Genomic DNA, 23285 nt, shown 5'->3' with positions numbered 1-23285 from the left:
CGACGCTGGTAAGTCGAGTTCCCGGTACGCTTTGGCTTTTCAGCCGGCCCTGGGTACCGAACATGCACGCTACGAGGTGGGCTGCGGGTTACCTCATCCAGGTTGGTCTGCTGGCAAGGGAAGGAGAATGTGAATCCGAGCGGGAGTGATACCCCCTTCATTCCCATGTATTCCAGGAAGTCGGAGATGCAGTGGACAATGTGGTCAAAGAGCTGGGTGCACAAAGCCAAAAGGAGAAGTTGCCGTCACAGCAAGAAATTCAGCTGGATGCCAGCCTGCCTGACCTGCTGGAGATGCTGCTACATTCCCCAGCCAACAGGGCTTTGAACAGACCACGATGCTGCTCAGCTGCGCCGTGTGAGGTGAGCAAGCCCAAAACGGCTCCTCTTTCACCCTCTTCCCCAGTGACAATGCGGTCATATCACCACGACACCTCCACCTTGCAGGTCCCGTACTGCACCCAGAAGGGATGGAGGGGCTAGCGGGGGAGCAACCACCTTCCCAGGGGTGACATGGAAATCTGGTCCCTCTGCAAGGTATCCCCAGAGCCTGTCTGCTAGAAACACTCCCAGTCCCTGAGCACTGCCTTAAGTGGTTTCCAAAACTCCTTCCATCTGCAAATAAGACTCTGGAGACATCTCCTACCGCTTGTGTTGTGGTTTCTCTATCTGGGAAACGGGGATGATGCTTATCTGCCCTTGCGAAGTGTGTGGGATTCAGGGTTCAGCGGTGTCTGGGAATAACACAATTTCTAACCTTAAGAACAGTCTCAAGCTTCCTAAAGCACATTTCGAACTCCACAGCCTTGGGCAGAACTTGCTGCTCTACAGGCAGGAGAGCACCAGCCTTCCCTCCACCCTCCTGGTTTCGCACCCTGGCAAGGAGAGCAAGGCAAGGAGAGCTCCCATAGTCAGCCAGCACTGGCTGTCATCCGCTGCCTGCCACTTCTGCTGCCACCCCAGGGAAGATGCCCTGGTTTTCCACCTCTAGCTGCCCATCCTCACCTCCTCTCCTGTCCCCTGCATGATCTCTACCGGGATGGAGTAGATCTTGTTGTGCATCTCGACGCCGCGCCTCATTCCATTCCTCACGCGCACCAGCAGCACACGGAAATTGGTACCCCCCAGGTCCAGGGCAAGGAAATCTCCTTTTTCTGAAACCCAAGAGAGAATCACTAGGAGAGAGATCCCAACCAGGGACATCGTGAGCGTGGCACAAAGCTGATCCAAATCTGTGCTCCTCCTGAGAGAGGACCAGAAACCAAGGTGTGGCTGGGAATGGAGAACAGCAGGTGCAGGTAGGAAGGTGATGGAGAGGTTTGCTCCAGACTTGGGGAAATCCCAGGGTTTCAAGCCAAGGGGCAGGTGCACACCCAAGCCACAGAGAACTGGAAGCGCAACCCAGGACAATGGTGGTGAGAAACCCGCGGCGGTGAAAACCACAGTGAAAGCCAGGCTTTGTCTTAAGTTAAGTGCAGAACGTCCCAGAGGCTTAGCCCCTTTTCCCAGTATCGTACTGGTGGTTAAAAAGCTTTGTGCCACTCCCACCACAAAGAGGGAACAGGCCATGGCAAAGGTCCCAGCCCTTCCCGAAGGAGTGGAGATGCTGGGAGCGATGATGCTGGCTCTTTGCCCTGTGCAGGACATACTTGGCCTTATAGACACGGTACGTTACCTGTCCCATCCGGAGTTGAGCACACGTAGGTGGGCAGCATTTTCACCGTTGCCTCTGCATGTGTCTCCTTGCCCAGCCCCTTCTCCATCTCTATCTTCATCCTTTGCTTCACCTCCAGGAGCTGGTCATGGCTCAGCTTGAGCGCCTCCAAAATCTTCTGCCGTGCCTTGTGCTGGGCGGCCAATCTGTAGGCCACTGCTGTCACCATGGCTGCCCCTTTGCCGCTTCCATCTTCTGACCTCACGAAACGGATCTCGCAGTCTGGCAGCAGCTTCCGCACTGTCTTATGGAGGCGCCGGGCAAAGCTACGGAGGAGGAAAGAGGACCTGAGTATGCCACCATGGGTGATGTGACTCTCTGGGGTTGTAAATGACCCTTTGGGATCCAAACAGAGGTGCCCAGGGGAATATTTGGAGATGCTCTGCTTGTGCTGAGCTTTATCCACTGCTGGCAGGAACAGATTTGTGCTCTCCCACCCTCTCTCCCCACCAGCCTTGCCTGTCCTCACGGACTCACTGAGGATGCTTCTTGTAGACTGAGCCATCCACGCCGACCGTGGACCGCAGCCGGTCCACCCCTTTGTTCTCCTTGATGCGTCGCAGCACGGCTGCCAGGGTGGCCCCGCACAGGTTGGCTGAGCGGGTGGAGACGATCTGGCAGATGCGGTGGGTGGCTATACAGTCTTCATGAGATGGCTCCAGGCCCAGCTTGGTGAGGATCTCATGGGCTTTCTGCAGCCCTTCTTTCTCCCTGCACATCAAAGAACAAAAAACGGATTCATGCCTGGAAATCCAACTTTTGCCATCTGAAGTGTCCTGCTTTGCTCAGTGGATAGCCCTGTGATGGGTCCCGTTTTCCCCCAGCACAGACGTCAGGAGATGGGCTGGGACCCCAGGAAGCCATTCGGATCCTACTTACTTCTCAATAGCAGAGACAAATCTGGTCTCAAAGTGGCCAGTAGTGAGCAGATCTGGTGTGAGCTTTCCCCCAAACAAGAGCCCTTCTTTGGCCATCTTCACCAGGATGAGTCTGACCAGCTCTCCCATGTACATCCCACTGATCATCTTCTCAAACCTGCCAACGGGTGAAGCACAAGACGTGTTTGTTTGGCTGCATGTGCTGTGAGGTGGCCACAGATTGATCTTAAAAACACTTGGCAGACTTCCAGGCCCAAAAGCAATCTAAGCAATCTCCTTCCAGAGTAGTTTATCCCACCACTGAGAAAATAAAGCCATGTTGACATAACGGTCATTCTGCAAGGAGAACTTAGGGCTATCTGAAGGGGTCTGTCAGTTTGCAGAGAGGCCCCCTCAATCCAACCTATGCTGCCAGAAGCCACCTGGGGAATGGGAGATCTCTAGGACTTGGATGTGGACATTAAGTGGTGGCGTTTGCCTTGGCTGGCAGATAACTGCTTTGGCAGGACAAAGAAACAGAAATCAACACATTCAAGTGAACAGTTCCCGAGGGAAGCGCGTGCTGAGTGGTTCAGTTGGGCGTACCAACCAAATTTGTGGTACGGCCCCTGTTTGTAGCTGGAACGGCAGAGGACGCGGTGACCTAATTAACTAGGACGACCTCTTTGGTCCCACTAACGCCAGCGCAATGGGAGGACGGACAATGCAGAGCAAACCCCGAGCCTGAGCCGAAGCCAAGAATCTGCTTACAATTGTTTGCCAGGGTTGAGCGAGCCCATGTCTATCTCACGGTCAAACTCTGTCCGGATGTCGTTGAGCACGCCGTCATCACCGAAGGCCCCCCACTCCATGTTGATGCACATCCGACCTTCGTCCCCTTCCACCAGGTCAATGTGCCTCATCTCCTCCATGTAACAGGCGTTGGTACCGGTACCTGAAGGAAGCACAGGGATGCAGTGAGAGGATGCGGCCTTTCCCCATAATTAGCAACAGCCAAATGCACCATAGAAAGCGAAGATGGGAGAAAACAAACATTGGGCAATGCTGGTTTTCTAACATAGCTATCACCTTTCCTTCCCCCCCCCCCCCAAAAAAAAAACCACCCTGAAATCTGCAAGAAATGTGATCTCCTTCTGGAGTTCCTGGACAGACGGACCCCAATTCTCCCCCCTTGCTGCAGCTCACCGACAATGAGGCCAACTTCACAGTTGTGATCATCATAGCCACAGGTCATCATGGTCCCAACGGTGTCATTCACCACAGCCACGATGTCAATGTCAAAGTCCTGAGATGGCGGAGAAGAGATTGAGTCAGCGTGGCCAAAACAGATGGAAACATCTCGGCTGTCCCAGGGGAGCCGAGGTGCAGAGCTGTAAGTGTCCTGTCGCAGGGAACCACGTGCCCCCATCCCACCACCCCGGGAGCTGATAGACCTGTTCAACCTCTTACCCCTCTTTTCTTGATGGACTTGCGCAGCAGCGACACCACGTCTTTCCCCTCCACGCTGCTGCATTTGAATCCCTTTGTCCACGTAACGAGGATGCTCTACGGAGAAACAGCAAGAAGGAAAGCTCGGAGGACGGCCCCACCAAGCCACGGGTCTCAGGGGCTCCCCGGTGCAGGGCAGGGGCTGGATGGACACACAGCACAGCAGGTGAGTCCCTCCCCGTTAACAGCTTGTGAGCTGCCGTATCAGCACTGGTTTCCGTGTCTCCATGCAGATAAAGTTTATGGCCGTGAAATAACACGCGAGTCGCTCATTGCTCTTGCCAGCAAGAGGAAACGTGATTCCCGTAACTGGGTTTTATGGGCCCCTGGAGCAAAACCTGTTCCCAAGCCTACAGAGAGCTCCTTGCCCCGTCCCTGCAGGATGGGGGTCTCCCCGTCCCCAGTGGCTAGAGGCACCGGGTGCAGTGCACATGGCAGAGCCACCGCTGGCACCCGGCCGGAGGCTTCACAGTGCCCTGGAGGAAGGGAAAGGACTCGATGGCATTGGAAACCTCCAACCCTAGAGCCCCAGATGCCTTAGTGAGGCAAACGCCCGCCCTGCCCTGCCTTACAGACGGGGAAATTGAGGCACAGAGAGAAGCAACCCGAACAAGGTCACCGGGGACAGACGCTTCCTCTCCCAGCTCCTTTATGTTTTTTCTTTTACAGCCCTTGTTACTACCATGAGAAAAGCGTTAATCTTCTTCCTCATTACTTTTGCTGAATCACTCAGGCACAAGAGCATGACTTGCCCCATCCCTGGTACAAAATGCCGCCGCATTCCCAGCCCGGGGAGGACGTGCTGGATCACCAGCACGCCATGGAGCCGCCCTCCTTTCCGATCCTACCCGAGAAGCGGGTGAGATAAGGGCAAGGAAAGCACCAGCCCCCCCCCGCCATGAGCAAGAGCCTGGCTGAGGCCGTGGGTGGCAGGAGAGGGGCCACGTGCTTCGGCTGGGCTCAGCTCGTCGAGATGTTTAGTCTCCCAGCGAGGTCACCGGCTCCCGGGGGAGAGCCAGCACGGCTGAGCGGAGCTGACAGCCATCGATTCCTGCCTGCCTGGAACATGGCGAGCAGCCGGGGAGGGTGACCCCCCCCCGGCTCTCTTCTGCCTGCATGCATGACAGGGGATGTGATGCTCGGCACGTCTGGGCTGCCTTTGGCTGCGGGCGGCTGGAGCTGCTCTCCTGCCGCAGCCGTTCTTCTTCAGCTCTGTCTGCAGAGGGGGCAAAGCCGCTTTCCACGGAGGCATCCCTGCAGAGTGGAAGCTCCGAAGGACCGGCACATTACACATCACCTCCTAGACCCCTGCGAGTCCCAGGACACAGCCTATGCTCCTATCGGCACCAAGACCTTACACTCTACCCAAACCCAACGCGCCTAATTAAAAGCACGAGCTGAACTGGTGTGGCACAGCTAGTGCCCCCAGCGAGAGCTTGCCCCCATCCCACCGCATCCCAGCCACAGCCCTCGGGAGGAGGCGAGACCGTCTCACTCACCTCATCCAGCTTGGTCTGGTGACAGGGGAAGGAGAAGGTGAACCCAAGGGGGAGTTTCTTGTCTTTAATTTTCAGCTTCTCCATGAAGTTGGCCAAGCACTCGGCGATGTGGTCGAAGAGCTGGAAGAAAAGCAAAGAGTGAGCCCTCACTCAGGTGCCCTGACCAAGCCAATGCGCCAGAGCAGCACCTGCATCCCTGCCTGCCTCAGGGACCAGTGGTCTGTCACCCACACGACATCTCCGTGGTCCTCACCCATCACGGTTACTTGGTGTCAGGAATTAATAGCTCCAGGCAAAGGAAGGCACGGATCTCCCCGGATCCTGCTGGGCAAGACAGCAGTAGGATGCTGCTCCAACCCCATTACACAGCTCAGGGTCTTGGGGTGACACCAGCCCTCCCTCCAGGCAGCAGAACTGCCCCAAGATGGGTCATTCTCCCTCTATGGGGAAGCCCTGCAGTTGGGGGGCTGCCCAGGAGAGTGGGGATGGAGGGGGAGAGGGGCTGAACTCACCTGCACCCCACTGCCTCGCATGAGCTCCTCGGGGATGGCATAGATCTGATTCTCCATTTCAACCTTCTGCAGGCCATTGTCGGACACCTTCACTCTCAGCACACGGAAATTGGTGCCTCCGAGGTCCAGCGCCAAGAAGTCCCCATCCTCTGTGGGAGCCCAGAGACAAGAACAACCATTAACTTGGCAGGTCCCTTTCGGCAGCATCAGTGCCCGCACCAGACAGCCCTGGAGCGGGCCTGGAAGTAACCAGCCACATCAAACTATGAGGGCAAGGCATTATTTTTTAATCTTTTTTCATTATTTTTTATTATTTTTATTATTATTACTACATTTTATATTTTTTTTATTTTATCCGAGCTGTGCCTGTACTTCCTGCCCCTCCTCTGCCTCCCCTGGCACCCCTATAGCTGGTGGGGGGATCAAAACGACATCTTTGAGATGTATCTTGATGCCCTGGGTAGGGTGTGCAGAGGTGGTGGCTGAGCTGGGAGGGCGTCTGCTGGCAGAAGGACACATCCCACCGGCCCCATCCAGACAAGCCCATGCCCAAACCAACGGCACTCCCAGGGGAGAAGAGCTCCAGCCTCAGGTTCCATAAGGCAGAAGGCATCAGAGCTCTGTTCCTGACCCTACACCTGCAGGATGCTGGCGAAACCACCTCAATCTCCAGCCCAAGCGGTTAAAACCCTGCTAGCAAGCTGTTGAAACGCTAGAGTCTGCCTAAACATTCGATACATGGAAACAAAACACGTGTTCGGGCACGGAAAAAACCCCCACGTGTTCACCCCTGCCCTGCCCCAGGAATCTCGTGCACTCCTGGCATGTGGCTTCTCGCCGAAGGCAAGATTGAAAGGTGTAAGCAGGAAACCAGGGAGGAAAAAAAGACGCAAAAGTCCTTGGGGGACCCATTGCTGCCTTCCCCGGGCAGACGTGGGAAGCAGAGTGTTGGCCGAGAGGAGCCCCTGCTGTTTCCAAGACCCAAGGGCTGAGCCCAGCAGGTTTCACGTCCCATTTGTTTTTATTGCACCAGGGCACCAAGGCTGAATTTCGGACCAACTGGGACCTGAGATGCGGGAAAAGCGCCAAGCTGGCTGTTTTAAATACCTAGCAGTGTGGGGAGAGAGATGGGGGAAAGCCCTCTATCAGCACTGTTTGATTTCTGAATGCATTAAATGTGCTGTGCTGGCTCCCCTGGGCAGATTACAGCGCCCGGGGGCCGCATTGTGCCCGCCGATGCTTTTACAAAGGGGCTACAGTTGAAACAAAAAGTGTGGTTTATTAGTATTCAAATGACACCAGGCCAGCCAGCGTCTCCAGTGACTCCAGCTGAAAAGGCAGCTCCCCGTCCAAGCCGGCGGGGCGTCCATCTGTCCTGGCATCTTTCCTGGGGCTGATCCTCCGAGGACTCGAGGTGAGGGAACTGCGGATGGTGAGGGACTCGGAGCCCAGGCTGAGAGCAGCTTTATAAAGTCCCTCTGCTGCCGAAACGGTCTATTAAAGGCAGCCCTCGCGCTCCGAGGAAATAAGATGAGGAATAAGAGGGTTCTGGAGATCTTAAGCAGCGTCCGACAGCCTTGCTGCTTGGGAAGGAGAAGGGGGGAGCGCTGGGGGGCGTCAGTCCATTACTCAAGGGGGGTCAGCTCATCACCCCAGGGGTGACGCCGGGCAGGTCGGATCCCGGCTTTCGGTGGTACCAGCCCACGCCAAGCCTCCCTGCGCAGGCCGCGATGCCCTGGCTGCAATCACATCGGTTAAGGTTACATCCCAAAATCAACCGGCCAGTGGGTTGGGGAGATACCGAGGCACTTAAATCATTATTTTAACCAAAGCTGAACTTCAGCCAGGTCCCTGTGCAGCCTATGGCCAACCCTCGCTTCACCTCTGGAGCAACACACCCCCCGAGCCTTGCAAGAGCTGTTAACCCAGAACCATGGAGAAACCTGGACCCCATCGAAGCTTTGCGACTCGTCCCTCCTCAAACAGCACCCTCAGCGTAGCTCTGAGCGAGGCAGCGTAGCCAAGAGATGTCCAGTTCACCGCTTACAGTGCTGGAGAACGGCACGGGAGCGGGCAGAGCACCGGAGTGCCCGAGCTCATGCTTTGGGGCAGTCAAACCCTGGATATTCGTTTCTCCTCCTTGCCTCACGCCTGCATTGACCCTTTGCAGGGATGAGGTTTAAACCAGTTTGGCAGCTCATTTTGCAGACTATCCGCCAGCCACAGGGCATGCCTCGGCCACATCCCCTTTACCTGGATGCTGAAAAATGCACCAGGAAAACCCGCGGTGAAGCTCTTCACTGTCCAGATGTCACCGGTAAACCCACTGTGGGGATTTAGCTTCGGATGGGCAGAGCTGGACGCCGTGCCTGACTGGGCCCTGCTGGCATCGTGTTCTGCCCCCAACAAGGGCAAAGTTGTACTCCTGCTTGCCTTGCCGTCGGCACGGATGCCGTTCCGCTTGCTAGCAGAGCATGACAAATACTCAGGGGGCTGATAAATATGCCAGGCCTAAGGATGCTGGAGCCAAGAGGGTCACAGGTTGCTCAGCTCCTTGGAGATAACGTGGGGAACCCAGGAGGAGCAAACATCTCCCCAAGAAAAAGGCCACGGAGCCAGGGACAGAGCTGTCCTCCCATCCTGCCCAGCCCTCCACACGCCTGGTATTTCGGCCAAACCATCCCTGCGAGGCTCCATGGCCCACAGAGCTGTATCAAACCAGCTTTCCCTTGACCTGGTTCCCACTTACCCTCGCCATGAAGCAGCAGCAGGACCCAACCCAACAACCAAAAGTCCCCCTTAAAGCTGCTCAACAGCCACGCGAGAGGTACAGGCTGGGTGGAGAATGCAGGGAGAGCGGCCCTGAGGAGAAGGACTTGGGGGTGTTAGTGGGCAAGAAGCTCAACACGAGCCGGCAACGTGCACTGGCAGCCCAGAAACCCCCCGCAGCCTGAGCTGCGTCCCCAGCAGGGTGGGCAGCAGGGCGAGGGGGGAATTCTGCCCCTCTGCTCCGCTCGGGGGACACCCCCCTGCAGTGCTGCCTCCAGCGCTGGGGACATCAGGAGGACACGGAGCTGTTGGAGCGGGGCCAGAGCGGGGCATGGAGATGCTGGGAGGGCTGGAGCCCCTCTGCTGTGGGGACAGGCTGAGAGAGCTGGGGGGGTTCAGCCTGGAGAAGAGAAGGCTCCGGGGAGACCTTGGAGCCCCTTCCAGTCCCTAAAGGGGCTCCAGGAACGCTGGGGAGGGACTCTGGAGCAGGGAGGGGAGCCATGGGACGAGGGGGAAGGGTTTTACACTGACAGAGGGGAGATTGAGATGAGATCTGGGGAAGAAATTGTTTGCTGTGAGGGGGGTGAGCCCCTGGCCCAGGTTGCCCAGAGAAGCTGTGGCTGCCCCATCCCTGGAGGGGTTCAAGGCCAGGTTGGCCGGGGCTTGGAGCAACCTGGGCTGGTGGGAGGTGTCCCTGCCCGGGGCAAGCAGGGTGCAGCTAGATGGTCATTACGGTTCCTTCCAGCTCTAACCATTCTATGATTCCCAGGTGGATCAGCTTTGCAGGAGGAAAAAGGCAGCAAAATCTCCCTCGGAAAATTCCCAGGCTGAAGCAATACGGTTGCGTGATGGGCTCTGCTGGCTGACACCACCTCTGGGTCCTCCCTTCGATTAGGGCTCCCTCGTTATGTGATAAGACAGAGGCTGCAACGCTGAGCTCACAAACCAAACAGCGAGCTCCGATTCCATTTGCTCTCAGCAAACCACCTAAGGGTAAGTGCCGAAAAAATGCTTTGGAAAAATGCCTGCGCTCCCTGGAAGAAAGTGCAGAGGAGTTCTGCTCTCCCTAGAAATAGAGCCGGGACTGGGGGACCGGAGCAGCTTGTGCAGGATCATGCCCCAGCGTCTCGGAAGTCGCTCACCCCAGACCTCCCACCTTAAATCTCAAGGCTTCTGACTGACTGCAGTCCCATTTTGTAGGAATCCTCAGTCGAGTCGGCTTAATAAAATAAAAAAAAAAAAGAGAAAGAAGTTGGAGCAGGTCCAGGCTCTGCCCCCCCAGGGAGATGCAGGATAAGGCGGAGGATACCAGACCCTGGTGGTTCCCACTCCATCCTCATCTGCGGACACCCTTGCCAGCCCTACCCTGCGTCTTTGCAGCGAGCTGCGAGGATTCAAGCAGAAGAGGGAACAGAAAAGCCCCAGTGCTTGCATCAGCATCTCCCCCAAATTAGCGCTGGAGAGCAGCAAAGGCCTTATGCTGTATTGGGTGCGAAATACTGGGTTTGCGGCAACAAGAGATCCGGGATTAATCTGGTGGCTTGGTTTGGATGGAGTCGGGTCCAGCAAAGAGCAACTCACACTGACCACGGTGAGAGTCATCCGGCTGCGATTCCCCAACGCCGTTCCTTGCTGGGGAACGCGGTAAATCACTGCGCGAGGGAGTCTGGGCAATCAAAAAAGCATTTTCTTTAAAGCCTTTCAAGATCACGGGCCACGCAAGCTGGTTGTCTTGCAGAAGCCGATGGTTATTGGTAGGAACTGAGCCCACTGCCCAAGGGAAGGCTGTTGTAAAGACCCTTCAAGATGTCCAGCCTGGAACCACCCTTTGAATTTCCAGAGATTTGACCACCAAAGTCCCGCAGCATCCTCCTGAAAACCCCAGGCTATGGATATCAGCTGCTGGGGCTTAACGGAGGACGCACCAGAAGATCCTTTTGTCAAACATCGGCATGGAGGAGGAAACGCTGTAATACTGGTAAAGCCCAGAAAAAACAGGAAAGGAGCAGGGAGGAAGGTGGTGTCTGCACCAAGCAAGGAGAGCCCTTGCCTGGGGCCTCCAAGGAAAAGCTCGTCTGGGGTCTGTTTTTCCCCACCAGCCCGCAGCTGGATGCCCACTGCCTCACCGCAAGCGGCGTTTCGGTGGGTGCTGAAGCTGAGCAAAGCGAGAGAAGTTGCTTTTAGGAGAGATCCCACTTCAGACGCAGAAATCCGCCCCTCGTCTTATGTTGCCTCAGGAACGGCAAAGCCACCACGAGAGCTGGGTCTGTGTTTTGACTTCGACCCGCAGATGTGACCTTGTATTTCTATAAGCGCCTCTCATCCGCCCGGATCCCGGGGAGCTGCCGGCTGCGCATTAGACAGGGCATAATCCGAAAGCAGAGACAACTCGTGCTATAGCAAGGAGGGGTAGGAAGGGCAGGGATGCTCTGGAGGAGGAAGGTGTGGAGCCCTTGAAGCCGGCGTGGCACCAGCATTGGGTCAGAGCTGGCATGGCTGCAAGCAGGGCCGGAGCGGAGGAATAACCTGTCTTGCAGGTGGGAGGCAGCTGCTGACACCCGAAGTGGGTGGGAGCAGGACTTCGTGCCCAGCCGAAGTCAGACTTTGCCCAGAAGCTTCATAAAAAGCAAGAAGAAGGAAGGACGCACCCCTGGACATTGAGATCTTCCCAAGCCATTGTCACACCGCCTTGTCATGAAGTGACGTGCCAGGGGAGCTGGCGGTGAGCCGCAGAGCTGGCCTCAGCTCATCCCCGTGGCACCAACCTGCTACCTTCAAGTCCCCCCACCAAAACCCAACCGTGGAGACACTGGTGTCACTCACAGCCCAGATCCAGCTGGAGCCATACAGGGAATCCCAGCTCTCGGCTCCCTGGGACTTGCTCAAAACCCTCCCATTTTCCAGTCCCTGGGCAGCTGCAGCCCCGTGACTGCCCCAGCATCCTTTGGCATGACATTTTCCGTGCTGCTGTGCCCCCGTTCCCCCCATGCTGACCTTGCTTTGGGTGAGAAATGCTAGCTGGGACACTGGAGAAGCTGCAAATGGGGAGGATACGGTGAAGGAAGCCAAGGCTCACTCTTCCAAGGGCAAGGAGAGGGATTGCACCTTCTCCCCAACACGGGCCAGGGTGCTGAGAGCTCTGACACACGCTCCGCCAGCACCCAGCAGCTTTGGCTGCAATAGTTCCCATGCCCAGGGGCGGCATTCCAGCTATCCCTGTAATTAAAAATATTCTCAAATGTTTAAACAGGTTGAAATCTCCGTCCTGGGGCTGGGAGCCAGGTCCAGCTTTCGGGTGTACGTGCACCGGGGGCAGCAAGCAGGTGGGATGCAGCAGGCAGGATGGCTCTGGGTGCAGGGATGCTTCAGTGCTTGAAGGGGCTTATAAGCAAGGTGGGGACAGACTTTTTAGCAGGGCCTGCAGCGAGAGGGCGAGGGGTAATGGTTTTCAGCTAAAGGAGGGGAGATTCAGACTAGATATAAAGAAGTTTTTTACACTGAGCGTGGTGAGACACTGACCCAGGTTGCCCAAAGAGATGGTAGATGCCCCATACCTGGACACAAGGCCAGGCTGGACGGGGCTCTGAGCAACCTGATCTAGTTGAAGATGTCCCTGCCCACGGCAGCGGGGTTTGGACTAGATGGCCTCTAAAGGTCCCTTCCAACCCAAACCATTCTGTGACGCTCATGACTCCCCAGGGACTTGTCCCCTCAGACCTCACCAAGATCTTAGCAGCAAACACCCACCCAGAGCTGCCCAGTGATGCAGACCTTCAGCTCATCGCCTTGGCCCTTGCCTCAAGAGAGCGGACAGCCAGCAGAGATGGGGTTTTTTTTCGGTTGTTTGAGCATGGCTACCTCTCAGGTATACCCTATTTACCACCATCACTCAACCATCGGGCTCGCACCAGCTCCGCATGCTCTGCAGGAGAAGAAACTCCGCTCAGCCCAGTCACTGCCTGCTGAGCCCAGGTCGCTCGAGACTCCAGCCCACAGCATCTGCTGGGACCCGCTCACCTCCAGAAGCCAGGTATGAAAATACAGCGGGGGCGAAACAGCTGGGGATGGGGAGGGAAGGGCAGACGGGCCTTTCCATCAGCTCCCTGCCTCTTTTATTCACCTTTCCTGCTGGCTATCAGCAATCTCTGCTGCCGAGAGTTCGCAAGGACCCCCGCGAAGGTGTCAACGCTGGAGCAACCCCAACTCTGAGCAACTCCAGCCAACAAGGACCGACCAGGCCACGGACTTTCCCCAGGGTTGCTGCCAGCCCAGATGCGGAGCCAGGGGCAGCTCTGGCTGCTTGGGGCTCTCTATCCCTCCCCGGCATCCAGCAGCCAGCACTGCTGCGTCGGCTTCAAGCACCGGGAGACTCGGCAGGTCCCGGGTGACATCAGCATCGGCGGGCAAGAGGCGATGGCTGCCGTGACAAAGCTCCTTCCCAAAGCACCAAGCTAGGAGAGGAGGCGCAAGGAAATTTCCCATACAGATGCTCCAGAAAGCAGGTTTGGGGCTTGAGAGGAATAAGCCGGAGCCTGAAATGGGGATGTGCCCGGCTGGGAGCATGCTGCAGGCAGCCTGGCTCCTGCTGGCGCGGGAAGCGGGCAAAAAGGCCGTATTGTGAGAAGCCAAGTCTGGAGAGCCCCCTTCTCCTCCGGTGGCCCTCGTGGCATTCAGAGAGCAGTTGGCACCGCTGCCCACTTCAGTGCTAATGAAATCTGATGAGCCGGACCCGTGACTGTCTCCGTCCTGCCAGGAAGAGCACTCAAGAGCTGGTTCCCACCCCCCCCTGCACCAGCGGGAACTGGGAGCTTCCCCAGTCCCAGCACAGAGGGGCAAACGAGACCTGTCCCCACACTAAGCCTAGCTCAGCAGAAGCAGGATGAAGCCCCGAGGAGCGGGAGTGAAGGTGGCCTGTTTTGGCAGCACCGTGAGGATGGGTGGCCCCAGCCCTCCCTCCTGGCACCTACTGAGTCTTCCCCACCGTGCTTTCCCTCTGCTCTCTGGGAGGGAGCATCTCCCGTCTCATGGTACCTGTCCCATCCGGGGTGGATCTCACAAAGGTGGGCAGCATCTTTACTGCAGCGGTGGGGTTGGTGTCTGCTCCCAGCCCCTTCTCCATCTCCTTCCCGAAACGCTGGGACACCTCCTGGAGGGTCTCCTCAGAGAGCCGCATGTGGTAGAGGTACTTGTCAATCTGAAAGGTAGAGAGAAAGCCAAAAAGTCAGCTGGAGGGTTGGGGACATGGGCACAGCCCCTGTGACGCATTCGGGACGGCGTTCAGCCCCCCTCCATGTCTGCTGGGGCTGATGCAAGACGCAGGAGCAGGTCATGACCCATCCCAAAGGGCAGGACACGGCTGTGCCAGCACGTTGCTGACACGGCACCGCTGGCAGTGCCGCAACAGCTTATCTCCAGGCACACCAATAACACCCGCCACCACTCATGCACCTCTTCCTGAGCGTCGGGAGCTGCTCTCCAAAGAGCTCACCAAACACCACCCTGCGCCCTCCTCGGCGGCATCCCCTTGCCCAGATGGGTGCCAAGGTGGGAACACCAAACCCTGCGGAGCTCCCAATGCTCCGCAGCGTCTTCTCCACGCATTCACCTACAGACACCCAAACAGGTTGCGACAGAATTAAGACCCAAACTCGACAACCTGGCCTGCCCAGGCTGTGAGTCAGGAGGTCGGTGCCGGAGGTTTTCCAGCTGCAGAGCCCTTCCTACGTCGCGGCAGCAACGTGCCTTGACCTTGACCCCCAGGGCGTCTTCCTACGTGAAGGATGCTCTCAGGAATCCACTGCCCATTCATTTCTTCGCTGCTGAGATCACTCCTACAAAGGGGTGCTGAGAGCTACTCAACCCCCTTGAGCAAACAATGCTGTGTGACACAAGTGGGTGCCGTGGCCGGAAAGGGAAGAAATCCAACCCCCTGCTCCTGGCAATTGTTTATACCCTTATGCTAAGGCTGTGAAGATGCCCGGCTCCTTCTAGAAATGGCATCAAAGCATCCCGTCCCTGGGAAAGGCATGGAGAAACTCCTCCCCAACCCATCCATTAGCACCGTGCACGTCTCCGCAGCCTGGCTGGAGCAGGGAAGGGAAACGGAGAGGCGGACAGACTGACAGCTCCCAAACTATGCCCTGTTTCAATTAACTTCACTTAAAATTAATTAAAGGGCAGCTGCAAGCCCTGCAAAGTCAAGAGGAAAACTCCACCCAGTTAGCTCACCTGTCTGTAGGCACGTAACATAAGGTCATCAGAAATCAAGCATGATTTTTTTTTATAAGGCTACGCTATAGGAAATGGGCATTTTGTGGGCGAGTAATAGCCATCCGCCCCAGCGTGACCTCGCTCACGGATGCAGCTGCTCGGACCTTGGGCTGAACAAAACAGCTCTACTGTGGTTTTGGCTGCCTGCGTTTCAGGCTTGGGATGCTCCTGCGTTATCCTTTATCCTCCACCAGCTCTGCTGGAAATTTGGAAGCTGAGTCCCCAGTTGCTCCGCTTGCTGCAGCATGGAGGGAGGATGGAGGGAAGCCTGGCTGAGCGCGCTCCAGGAGAGATGCTATATTCCCTAGGGAGCAGCATCCTCACCGGCGTGATGGGTAAATCCTGATTTCCCTCTGGTATTTTTAGCTCTTTTCCATTAATCAGGAGCAGAGAGCGCGGCCTGCCGGCTGGGAGACCGGGCAGGCGTGAGGAAAGGATAAGGATAAGAAAACCTGGAGGTTTCCCAGTGCCAGCTGTTTACCAGCACCTCCTTATCCACCCCAGCAGCAGGAAGTCAAACACTCCCCTCCTTATCCTCCTATTTGCTTTCGCTTGTTGAAAATCGCCACCCATGTACTGAGGCTCCGGTTACTGGCACAGGGAAGGTGGCCTCTGCCCCAGCTCACCTCCACCCTCTCCCTCCTCTTCTGGCTTCCAGAGGCCCCCAAGGTCCAGAGCCCACCTCCACCCCAGCCCCAGGGTAGGACATCTCCCGTTTAGCTGCCCCAACGGTTATGGGTCGATGCCATCAAGCCAGGACAGACCTCCCAACCCCATTTCTTAGCTATCAGCCAGAGAGATAGCATTATCCCGGCTCGCTGGGGCCTTTCACAACCTCCTCGGGAGCCATCAACCTGCCACTTGGCACGGGGAGGACCTCAGCCAGGCTCCATCGCCTCTACAGCACCATCTGATCTGAGGTGTTGGTGGTAATTAGAGATAAACCTGGCTGGTACTGGGTGTTCCGCCTCCCCACAGCCTCTCCCCCTCGTGAGACCTTCCTTCACTGGACTTCTCTGGCAGCCTACGGTGGTCTGGGGGGCCTGGTGAGACCATCATGAGTGGGGATGGGGTCCCAAGGAGGTGTCCCCACCCCAGCAGTGGGGTACCACACCAGCAGAGCTCGGGGCAGAGCTTCACTCTTGCATGAACCCCATGCTGCTGATGTCCTGTCCACCACCCTGACTTTCCCTGCTTTTCCTCCTAGACTCGCAAGACGCTGCTGGGGGAAGATGTCATCCCAGAGAAGCCGGGTGCTTTGGAAGCTCAGATACACAAGAAGTCATTGGTGTTTTCTCCTCGATTCCTGCCCAAGGCACGGGGCAGTGAAGAAGTTGCATGCACGAACCGTCAGCCCCCACAATCCCAGCGCAGGGAAATGATGTGGAGGTTTCACCTCCTTTCTCCAGGACAGGCACCGCTCAGCACGTTCCCCATGTCCTCCAGGCTCCACCGTACCAGGAATAATCAGCAGCGTGAGAAACAGGGTGACCTTCTTCTAATCTCCAAAGCCCTTTAAAACCTGGATCATCTTCTCCTACGGACGTAGACGTCGTTCCACTTGGCAGCTAGGGCAGGTCAGGGCATTCTGCAGAATGGCTCCGGGGCGGCAGCAGCTCAGTACGGAGATCCCCTTAGCGTGCACCTGAGCCCCACCACGGGAGAGCCATGGCCACCTTCATGCCCAAGGCTCCCCAGCCCCATGGCCCAGTTCGTTACCTCAATTACCTCCCTGCACCCAAGTGCGTCCTTGAATCATAGCAAAGATCTGATAAGACAGGGGAATTTAGTCTGCAGCGCCGAAGCACGAGTATCTTTCAAGACAAACAACTTTCTTGGTTGTTTAACCTTTTTTTTGAGAGGATTGCCAATTCCAAATAAATAAAGTCACTAGGTTAGGATCCAGGACAGGGCAATTTAATTCCTGGAAAGCTTCCATCATAAATAACAGTGTTTCCCTGAGGAAATCTAAGCTGAATGGAGGAGGAACAGATCTAAGCTGGGAAGCGCTGGGAGTGCTCACAGCTGAGGATAGTTGCATGCAGGGCAGGAGGTTTTGTTAATGAACCAGGTCATTATGAGTTTTTTGAAGTAAAACTGAGCAAATCCCCATCTCTTAGCTCTGGGCTGTCTCCAAAGGTTCAACCAATTTCTATGCTGGGTGCTGGGGAAGTGCCCAGCGTCGCCCTTCCCAGCTGCAAGGCCACTGTTGGGCAAGGTCCATCCACCCCAAGGCTGAAGAAACCTCAAGTTGCCCAATTTTTGCCGCCAGCTGGAAACCGGCTGAGCTGTGCCAAGCTTCAAGTACCCCAAAAGCCGCAGCTGAACGATGCTCTTCTGCCTGAAGCCCTCTCTTCACCCTCCCGTTGGGGCTGGACCCTAAGGGGTAAGTACTGCAAATATATTAGCCTGCAAATAACTTCATTCCGATTCAGTGCCGCTATGATGGAGCAAAAAAATTAATTCCTCGGCTTATAAGCTTGCAAGATGGTCCCGTCAAGGCAGCTGCTTCTGGAGTGGGAAACCCCTCCCTCATCGATCTGTCCCGTATCGCTGTCCCCCCTTGGCGGGAGGACGCAGGGGCGGTGGTACGGCTCGAGCGGTCCAAAGGAGGGAGGATGAAGAATGCCGTTCCCTTCGCAGCGGTGGTGGGGACCCTTCTCCCCCTCGCTCGGTGGGGATGTGGGGCGGCATTGCTGTCGGGGATGGAAATTACAACGTGACAGCGGCTTCCGGAGAAATGCAACCGTTTCCTGCACAGCAAACGGCGGTGGGGAAGGGGAGGGACTTGTGGGCGGTTTATTCTGGTGCAAAAAGGTCTTGGCTACATCTTCCCCATTAATGATCCCAGGCCCGGGAAGGGGAAGCCACCCTTCTTTAGTTTTAGTTTTGTTCCGGATCTCTTTCCAAAGCCACGAGTCTGGTGAGAACCGGACTGGGAGTAAATGTTTCCAGCCCTCCGGTATCTCCCCACTGTAGTTTTCAGCTGGACGTGCATAATTTCAGCAGCGTTTGGGGAACGAGCGTAACATGGAGAGAAGCTGGCTGGTTTCTGGGCTGGATTCTTTTCCTTTTCGTCAACATAAAGTCAAATATTTGTGTACAAGAACAACAGAGAGAGGCTGAAGTTTGGGAAGGCTTGAGCACTCCTAACCCCCCGGTGTGCACAGTCAATCCTCTCTCCAGGGTAATCTCTGCCTGAAATTATTTTTTCTTTAATTTGCTTCCCTCCTTACCCCCAGTTTTTGACTTAAAACATGCTGCATTTTGAAAAATCACTGAAGTTTTTTGGAATACCATCTCTCTGTTTCTTTCAGAGGGGGATGCTGTACGAGCACCCCCCAGCAGCTACCAGGGCGAGCCGGCAGCCGTGTCCCTGTCCTGCCTGGATCTGTGTCGGGATGTGACAGATTTGGGGAAACTGAGGCAAAAGGAGTGGCAACGGTTCACCGAGGTCACAGGGTGAATCTGGGAAAGCATCCAGCACAGAGAGCGGTTTATTTCCTAGCTGGGGGCCGTAACCGGGCACACACTTTGCAACTTTTATTGTCGGATCAGGGATGGGCACTGCAGCAGGGGACAGACCCTGTGCCACATCCTCAGCTCCTGCATACTAAAAACCAGTGCTCCCTGTCCCCGTGTCACCACACCGTTACCCAGCCTGGTTCCCTTCAACACGGGGAACTGGCTCGTCTCATTCCCCAACTCCCCGCCTTTGGTGACACGGGACTGATGCTGCACCCACCCTTCTCCAGTCCTGACCCCGGCAGCACCCACGTCCTTGGCTGCTATTGAGGGTTCCGCGCCAAATTAAACCCCACGTGCCTTCCCCGCCACAGCCAAGCCTCTGATGACACACGCCTGGAGTCATCTTGAACCCGAGTGAGTCAGATGGTTTCCTGCTCGGCCGGTTCCTCCCCATCCTCGCCCCCCCTCCCCGGGACGGCAGCTGAACCCCACGCCGGAGGTGGAGCCTGGCACCCATGGCGAAGAAATCACGCTGTGGAGCATCAGGGGAGGCCGGGGACCTGTCCTTGGGTGACCCCGCAGCCCCACGAAAAGCCCATTTGAACCAGGAAAACATTATGGTTTCCAGCTCAGGAGTCGGAGACGTCAAACTGCCCCCGGCTCCCACCGGCCCTGAGCAGCCCCAGTCGGCCTTTGAGCTGGCCCCCTGCCCACGCACCCTCTTTCTCTCCTGTTTGGAACCCAGAAGGTCTCTGGGGCAGACAGAAGGGGCACTAGACCCCTCGTATGCTGATGGATCGGGGTGCCCTGGTGGCACCGAGACACACACCCCCCCCCCCGAGATGCTGGGAGCATCCCACCGCGCTTGGGGAAACTGCGGCTGCACCCGTGGCAGCTCAGAGGAGACGCCGAGGAGCAAGGGGATGCGCGACAGCTCCCCAGAAATGCCGAGGGTGGGAAAGGCCATCCTCCCGCTGACCTTGGCACATTTAAGAGTTGTTAGTTGGTTTCCAGGAATTTGCAATCAGGCGTCCCTCCCACAGCCGCAGAGGAGCCTGTGAGAGGCAGCCAGGGAGGAATCAGCTAGATAAACCTAATCCACCTAGGAAAGGGAAAATAAAACCAGAGACAAACCTGCCCCTGCATCTGGGAATGGCTACAAATATAGGAAAATTAACTCCATCGCCAGTTTTTCTTTCTTTCAAAGGAACAATGGGGAAGAAGAGCCGCCAGCCCGGTTATTTAGCTCATTCACCTCCCGTCACATGACAAGATTGAGGTTTGGGGACCAGGAAACCCAGCACGAGCCGGAACATCCGAAGGGAACATGGTTCATGCGCGGCAAACTTTCAAGCCGGGATCTCAAAGGACGCTGCTGAGGTTAATTAAAGTTTGCCCAATCCGTTGGGGGTTTAGATAAGTTAGTACAGCACCCACTTCCCAGCTGGGCAAAGCGAAGGACGGGGGTTTGGGGACGTACGTGACATACCCCCAGGTGGGCAGCAGAGCAGGTAAAGCTGCCCCATGGCAAGAATTGGAAGAAAAAATCCTATTTGGGAGGCTATTTTCAAGGCCCTGATGTGAACACAAACCACAGCAGTTGGAAAGAGAACTTTCTTCCCACGGCCGAGCTCCTTTTCTGCCCAATCCAAAGCGAAAAAGATGCCCAACTCGAACACACCCCAGGCTACTGCCCTAAAAATCTTTTCCCAAAGGCAGTCTTAAATTCTGGGTGAAGCCTTTGGGTTTGATTAAAAAAAAAAATAAATCGCAGCTTTCCAAGAATTTCAGTCCATACATCTCCCTGTGCTGTGGACTTCCCCCTCCTTGCCTGGGAAGATTTATAAGCCAGGAATAATTTTTGCACCCACGGTGAAAGCATCCAGCTCAGAAACCCAGCTGCTTCCCCTCTTCCCCTTGCAGCGAAGCCGAGCTCCGTGCTCTCGCTGGAGGCTGTGCCGACCCCAGCTTTCCTTTACCTGGAGGCTTCACAGCCATTTGTTTAAAAATAATCCGGAGAAACCCAGTTGTGGAGGCAGCTGTTTAGGGCTGGGAGAGCAGAGCCATCTCCCGCAGCAGCCATAACCCTGGACGACGGCTCCTGGATATTTTTTCCCCTGCACGTCTCAGCAACCCATTTTGTTTGGGCTTCAGAGCTGGGAGGAAAATGAAGCCGGTTCCTGAGGCTTTGCACACCCTTTTCCCAACAGGTAACGAAGCTGAATACCTTAAACCAAAACCTTCCCTCTCCATTATTTCCAGCTCCCGATAAGGAACTCGTAAGCTGCCCGGAGCCTGAGAGGCAGAAGTCGGGCCGTGCCGCTGGCCTATTTCTGCCATCGGGTTACACAACCCTTTCCCGTGGATTTGGCTGTTGCACAACCCTGGGACACTCGCGAGCGGAGGGAGAAGCCGAGCCGTATTTCCTTACGGATCGCTTTGCATTGGGAAGTTATTTCTATGCACTTTGCTTGGTGGTTTGCTTTTTTGGGTTTTGGTTTTTTTTTTAATGATCTTTCTTGTTTTACTTCCTATTTAATGCAGCTGAATGGCCAACGTGGCGAGTTTTGTTTCTCTGTCGGCGTCCCCAGCATTAGCTGATGGAACAAGCTGGGGCTCTCTGCAGCCCTGCATTTTGCATTGTTTTTTGTTTTTTTTATTTTTGTTTTTTTTTTGGAAAGGGGGCATTTGCAAATCACGACCCCCCCCACACCAAGGCACCGTAAACCCGGTAACAGGAACCACTGCACAACCTCAGGACTCGGAGCTGAAACCCTCTCTGACATATCCTTAGATGCCCCAAACGCTGGAGGAAGAGCCTGAGCCTTCACGCGCAGTCTCCCAGCCAGCATTTTTTTTCCAGGAATCATTTATTTAATACTTGCTCTTTCGAGCCTATGCGCTGTCCTGCCCAAACAAAGGCCGGCTGCTTTGCACCAGCCAGAGGAGAGCAGAAACACTTGCATTTTTCAAGTGCCTGAACTCATGAATTACTGGTGACAAACGTTCCGCGCATCCCAACGGGACACTTTGACTCGCAGTTGCGGTCCAGAAACAGGCTCCGATCGTTCAGAACCCGTAAATTAAGGGAGGGGGAAGGCAAGAAGCTGTTTTCCATGGCAGTGCGGTGGATGGGGGAGCACAGCCCGGGGAAGGGGAGCCCCAGGCGCTGCATTTGCCTCCGAGCTCGGAGCAACGCCCGCCCTCCCTCCCCCGGCACCCCCCGCCCTGCCCCGGGCTAACCGGGAGGGCACAGCCGGAGCCAGGGCCCCGCTTCCCCGCAGGGACCTCGTCTCGTCGCCCGCAGGGGTCCCGCCGAGGGGCTCCGGGGGATGCTCCGCGCCCGCGGATGCTGCGCGCCGGCGGGAGGAAGCGGCGACACGTGCTTGCGCGGGGGACCCAACTCCCGCGGGGGCCGCCGGGGAGGGGAGCGAGACACACACACATCCCCCCCCGCCCCTTCCTCCTCCTCCCCCCCCGCCCCGCTCCGCGCCGCCGGCCCGCGGGGGGCGCCCGGCCAGGCGGGGTCCCGCAGCCGCCCGCCGCGTCACGTACCGCACGGCCGCCCCGGCGGGGCAGCGGGCGGGCCCGCAGGGCGGCCGCGGCGCCTCCCGCCCGGCCCCTCCGCTGCCCGCTGCTTTTACCGCATTTCCCCTTTTTTCCTCTGTGGCTTTTTTTTTCCTTTTTCCCATTTTTCCTTTTTTTTTTTTTTTTTTTTAACTTTTCCCCCCTCTCCTCTTTTACTTTTCCCCCTCTCTTTGTTTTTCTGTCTCTTTTTTCCTTTTTCCCTTTTTTCTTTCTTCCTTTTTTTTTACTTTCCCCCTTTTTTTGTTCCTTTTCCCTTTTTTTCTTTTTCCTCTTTACTTCCTTTCCTTTACTTTTTCCCCCCTTTCCTTTTTTCCCTCCTTTTTTCTCCCTCCCTTCCCCAATCTGTCCTCGACGACCCCTTTGTTCCACGCATCTTCCCCCCCCCGCCGCCCCTCACCTTCTGCGCCTGGTCATGGTTGAGCTCTGTGAAGAAGTACGCGAGCAGGTGGGAGGCGATCATCTTGCGCGGCGGGGTGCGGAGCGGTGCGGAGCGGAGGCGGCCGCCGAGCCGAGCGCGCGCCGCGGTACTCGCTCCGCGACAATGTGGCTCATTGAGGAGGTTCCCCCGGCCCACGAGTGACGCGCCGCCGCGGCGGCTTCTCATTGGCTGAGCCGCGAGGGTGTGTGCCCGGCGCGGGGCTGCCGCCCGCCGCTAGGGGGCGCCGGCGGGAGGGGCGAGATGGGGTGAATGGGGTGAATGGGGAGGGAATGCGGGGTGAATGGGGGGCGCTGGGGTGAATGGGGGGCACTGGGGTGAATGGGGGGGTGAAGCGAGGGGTGCTGGGGTTAACTGGTGCGGGGTGCTGGGTGGCGGAGGGGGAACAACGTCTTGGATGGGCACGGGGAGGGTGCAGGGAAGGTGAGTGTGGGTGAACTGGGGAGGGGGGCTGAGGGTGCGCTGGGAGGCGTTGTGCGTGCATTGGGGACGCACTGGGGGGTGCGCATGACCTGGTGTGGGGTGCTGGGTGACGGGGGGGCGAACAGGAGGGTGCAGGGGAGACGAGTGTGGGTGAGCTGGGGGGCCTGTGGGTGCACTGGGAGGAGGGTTACATTGGGTGTGTACCGGGGGTGTGTGCGTGAACTGGTTCGGGGTGCGGGGT

General features: G+C 56.7%; 1 protein-coding gene across 1 annotated transcript in view; it reads right to left on the bottom strand.

The window, feature by feature from the left end:
* The window catches only part of LOC134526528 (hexokinase-2), a 28432-nt gene extending 5715 nt beyond the window's left edge, over nt 1–22717 (bottom strand). Inside the window, exons 1-12 of the mRNA XM_063358471.1 lie at nt 22583–22717; nt 13891–14053; nt 6091–6239; nt 5579–5698; nt 4041–4136; nt 3777–3876; nt 3342–3525; nt 2593–2748; nt 2191–2424; nt 1675–1979; nt 1005–1153; nt 93–212 (exon numbers count right to left, since the gene is read on the bottom strand). Of these exons, the coding sequence (XP_063214541.1) occupies nt 93–212; nt 1005–1153; nt 1675–1979; nt 2191–2424; nt 2593–2748; nt 3342–3525; nt 3777–3876; nt 4041–4136; nt 5579–5698; nt 6091–6239; nt 13891–14053; nt 22583–22645 (1839 nt within the window). The 5' untranslated portion in view covers nt 22646–22717. The remainder of the gene's footprint in view (nt 1–92; nt 213–1004; nt 1154–1674; nt 1980–2190; nt 2425–2592; nt 2749–3341; nt 3526–3776; nt 3877–4040; nt 4137–5578; nt 5699–6090; nt 6240–13890; nt 14054–22582) is intronic.
* Between the last annotated feature and the right edge of the window lie 568 nt (nt 22718–23285).

This window comes from Chroicocephalus ridibundus, chromosome 23 (assembly GCF_963924245.1).
Source record: "Chroicocephalus ridibundus chromosome 23, bChrRid1.1, whole genome shotgun sequence".
Classification (NCBI taxonomy): domain Eukaryota; kingdom Metazoa; phylum Chordata; class Aves; order Charadriiformes; family Laridae; genus Chroicocephalus; species Chroicocephalus ridibundus.
This window is presented reverse-complemented; position numbering and strand designations above follow the sequence as displayed.